Consider the following 3,847-nt stretch of genomic DNA (forward strand, 5'->3'; position numbering starts at 1 on the left):
AAAATCTGACTGATAGTTTTAAAGTTTTATGTTTTGTTATTTAGTATATCTTAATGTAAAATATAATATTTTTTTTTGTTTTTTTAATATTATCTTAATATAATATTAAAGACTGTATAATGTCTATTATATTTATATTATATAATTTATATTATATAATGATAAAAATATAATACTGTTTTTTTGTTTTTGGCATCTAGTATATATAATCTAGTATATATAATTTTGGCATTCTAGTATATATGTATAACATAATATAATAAAATACTTTTTATTCTATGTTTTGTTATATTATTTTATTTTTATCGAGTAGCCAATAAATTACATATTTGTTAACGAACATGCGCTCCTGTTACATCACCCTCATATTCTCTTGCATTATCGATTATTTCAATTTGTCTGTTTTGTATTTCGATTTCAGGATATTCATCATCTAACTGTTGTTCAAAGTATTCTAATTCTTGTAAATTAGCTATATTATGCAATACACAACATGCGTGTATGACACGCACCATTCGTATTATATCTTGTAATTTGAAATGATATAATTGACGAAATCTTTGCTTGAGACATCCAAATGCATTTTCGATAATAACTCTGCATGAATTTAATTTCTGATTGAATATCCTTTGTGCACGTGTCAAATGTCCATTATCTTTATATGGAACAATCAGTTGTTTCAAACAAGGATAAGCACTATCGCCTTAGAAATAATAATTATCTAAAAAGTATTATAATATAATATTAAGAAACCAAGTTTTGTTATATGAAGTTTGATACAAATCTTTTTTCTGACATTATTTACTTTCACTTTACCTCCACAAAATTCATGTAGATCATTACGTATTGTTGAATTTCGAAAAACTCTTGCATCATGAACAGAAGCTGGATATCCAATAAATACATCTATAAATTTCATATTGTGATATTAACTGTTTCTTGCATATGAATAGAATAATATTGTTTCCGATTAATATAAGAATCGGGATCTTCCATAGGTTTGTCTAATTTAATGTGAGAACCATCAATAGTACCTGAAAAAGATACCATGGTATACTCAAGTAGCAATAGTAATTATATTCAGGTCAAGTATATGTCAATAGTAGTGATACTATGCGGGTTCTAAGCCATGGTAATCTGAGGGTGGGTGAGGGGCAAGGGGAAACCGGCGGGGGGGTATGACATCACGGTGGGGGGAGTATGACGTCACGGGGGTGGGAATGACGTCACGCGGGGGTGACCGCGGCGGAACGGTTGGCGCGCGGTCCGCGGAGAGGGGGAGGGGGACCGCGGCGAAACGGTAGGCGCGGGGTCTGCGGAGAGGGGGGAGGGGGACCGCGGCGGAACCGTAGGCGCGGGGTCGTAGGAGAGGGGGGAGGGGGACCGCGGCGGAACCGTAGGCGCGGGGTCGTAGGAGAGGGGGGAGGGGGACCGCGGCGGAACCTTTGGCGCGGGGTCCGCGGTGAGGGGGGAGGGGGACCGCGGCGGAACCGTAGGCGCGGGGTCGTAGGAGAGGGGGAGTATTGCGTTGGGTGCACGGATGCACACTCGCGGGCTTCGCGAGTATCGCCCCACAAATTGGCGTGCGCCCAACGCAAATTTCCTCTCATCTACCGCATGTATCAGCGGTGGATGACGTCAATATGCACGAACTGAAATATATTATTGATTAACAAATATCACAAATAATGTCGCACACACACACACACACATGTCAAAACACTGAACACTACTTACCAGATTAAGGTGAAATATTTTTATTAACTTTTGCTTTATTTTAATTTTACTAACAACACTTTTCGTCACTCACTTCTGTCAAACACTGTGACGAACATAACGGGATAGATATTGTCTCAAACATTTTAGAGTAGGAGATGTATCACTTACGAAGAACGCTTACTCTCAGCTCTTGATAAGAAAACAAAAGTTAGCATGTTTCCACGAGCAAATATCTAAAGTCTTTTAAATATGAATAATATATTATTATAATATGTAAACCATTATCGAACGGCTATGAACGGCTATTGAACGGCTATTGAACAGCTTTGAACGACTATCGAACGGCTTTGAACGGTTATTGAACGACAAAATTATTTATACACCATTCAAATATTAAAGTCTATGTGCATGTACTAAAATGTAACATCTGTAGCCTGATAAGGTGGCTGACGCCGCTATCTAACGTGACGTACTGAAATTTAATACACGCGTACTGGGAGAAAGAGGAAAAGGGAAGAATAAAAGAGAATAAAATATATTTTAACAATAGTTTATTCTAAATAATGTTTGGGTGAATCTTTACGATGATTCGTCCACCAATTGAATATTTTAAATACATTTTGTAAAGCGCAATTTTTCAAATGTTTTTCACAGCGTATAGTATTAGTAACATCTAGCTTATTTAACGAAGTGATATCTTCATAGTCCGCATCCAAGGTCTCAATAATAACGTCGTTTCTCGCATCATCGTCAATTATATCGACCAGCCATTCTCGTTTTTCGCATCCTTTAACGTACACGATAGTCGATGTTCCATCTTCCTCTTCCGTCGCACCCATCACAGCTCTCGTAATCAAACGCCTAGTGAAGCTGTATGGAACGTTCCCATCCTTCCATTGAAGTCCATGATGATGTCCGATTAACCATGAAGCTTGGCATCTCTCAGATTTTGTAAGCGCACGCCATGGTACGGGACTTGCAAAAAAGTAATGAGAGAGAACAGATCCATTTCTCAATATCGCTACTTCCTTCACGACAAAGTTTCTCCCGATAATGAATCCCTGCAAATCCAAAAACGTTGGCGCGATCATGATGATAATATTACCGTACAATTGCAAGAACGATGTACGACTGTTGCCGATCGTCAAAATCTCAATCTTTTTATATTTTGACATTGGAGGGAATATTTGCTGATTTAGGTAATTTTACAAACTACGTTGGTCAATGGGCAATATTCGACAACGCGATCGTGCAAGATGAGACAATAGGCGGTAGTATTTGTCGGTATATCCTCCTTGCACTCAAACTCTAATCTCACGTCCACGGTGGAATTTTTGACAGACTCGTTTTGTCGCGAGCAATCGATAACCGCGAGAGGACCGCAATGTAGAAATTTTGAAATGTTTAATAGCACATCATCATTATCACACCCGTAATAAGATTTGCGAAAACGAGAGTACATATCGAACAAGAGGGCGAATCTATTTTTATCGAAATCTAAATTCAAATCATCGTAGGGATAAAATTCCGAGTTTAGATAGAGTTTAACGTTGGTCAATTTGCAGTCGTCGAATGTAGTAATATCTTTTGACACAGCATTTTTTCTGCCAGTCTGCAGCGTAAAGGTCATGTATCGCGGCTTCTCCAGCTGAGAGGCGCCTTTCACGGTCCACGAATGCTTGGTCGTATTATGCAATAGAGGAAATTCGTATAGATCCCAAGAGCGAAAACTGATATTCAAGTATCGCCCACTTTCCAACGCGCGCAGCAAGGATAGTTTATTGACCTCGCTCAATATTACATGTGGCATACGCCATTGTATCTTGAATAATTCGATATCAGCTTCAGCCGAAGCATGTCCAAATATGCAATTGTTGTCGTTGCGCGAACGTATCAGAATTAATTCGTGACGAGCGTTGATCACAATTCGCTTATAATCTTCGCATAAACCCAATAGTATATTTAGCGGCACGCAAAAATTGAAGTAAGATTCAATAGCATTATGTGACATATTCCACGCAGCATTCCCCAAGATTTTACCTTTCTCGGTTGATAGAGAAATATAGTTTTTAATCGTGGAAGTTATTCCAACGTTTTTGTTGCGGTCAATCTTCACACCGTCGAGTTC

At 38.5% G+C, this 3,847-nt stretch overlaps 1 protein-coding gene across 1 annotated transcript; it reads right to left on the reverse strand.

Moving 5' to 3' along the window:
- Nucleotides 1–332: 332 nt before the first annotated feature.
- LOC138937558 (uncharacterized) lies at nucleotides 333–2,810 on the reverse strand. Its single transcript, XM_070303939.1, is given in 5 exon segments — nucleotides 333–721; nucleotides 817–925; nucleotides 928–1,034; nucleotides 1,615–1,652; nucleotides 2,518–2,810. Coding segments are annotated over 5 exon segments (936 nt in total).
- Nucleotides 2,811–3,847: the final 1,037 nt, after the last annotated feature.

This window comes from Polyergus mexicanus, unplaced genomic scaffold, assembly GCF_030449975.1.
Source record: "Polyergus mexicanus isolate NDT 795.1 unplaced genomic scaffold, iyPolMexi1.0 SCAF_1, whole genome shotgun sequence".
NCBI lineage: Eukaryota > Metazoa > Arthropoda > Insecta > Hymenoptera > Formicidae > Polyergus > Polyergus mexicanus.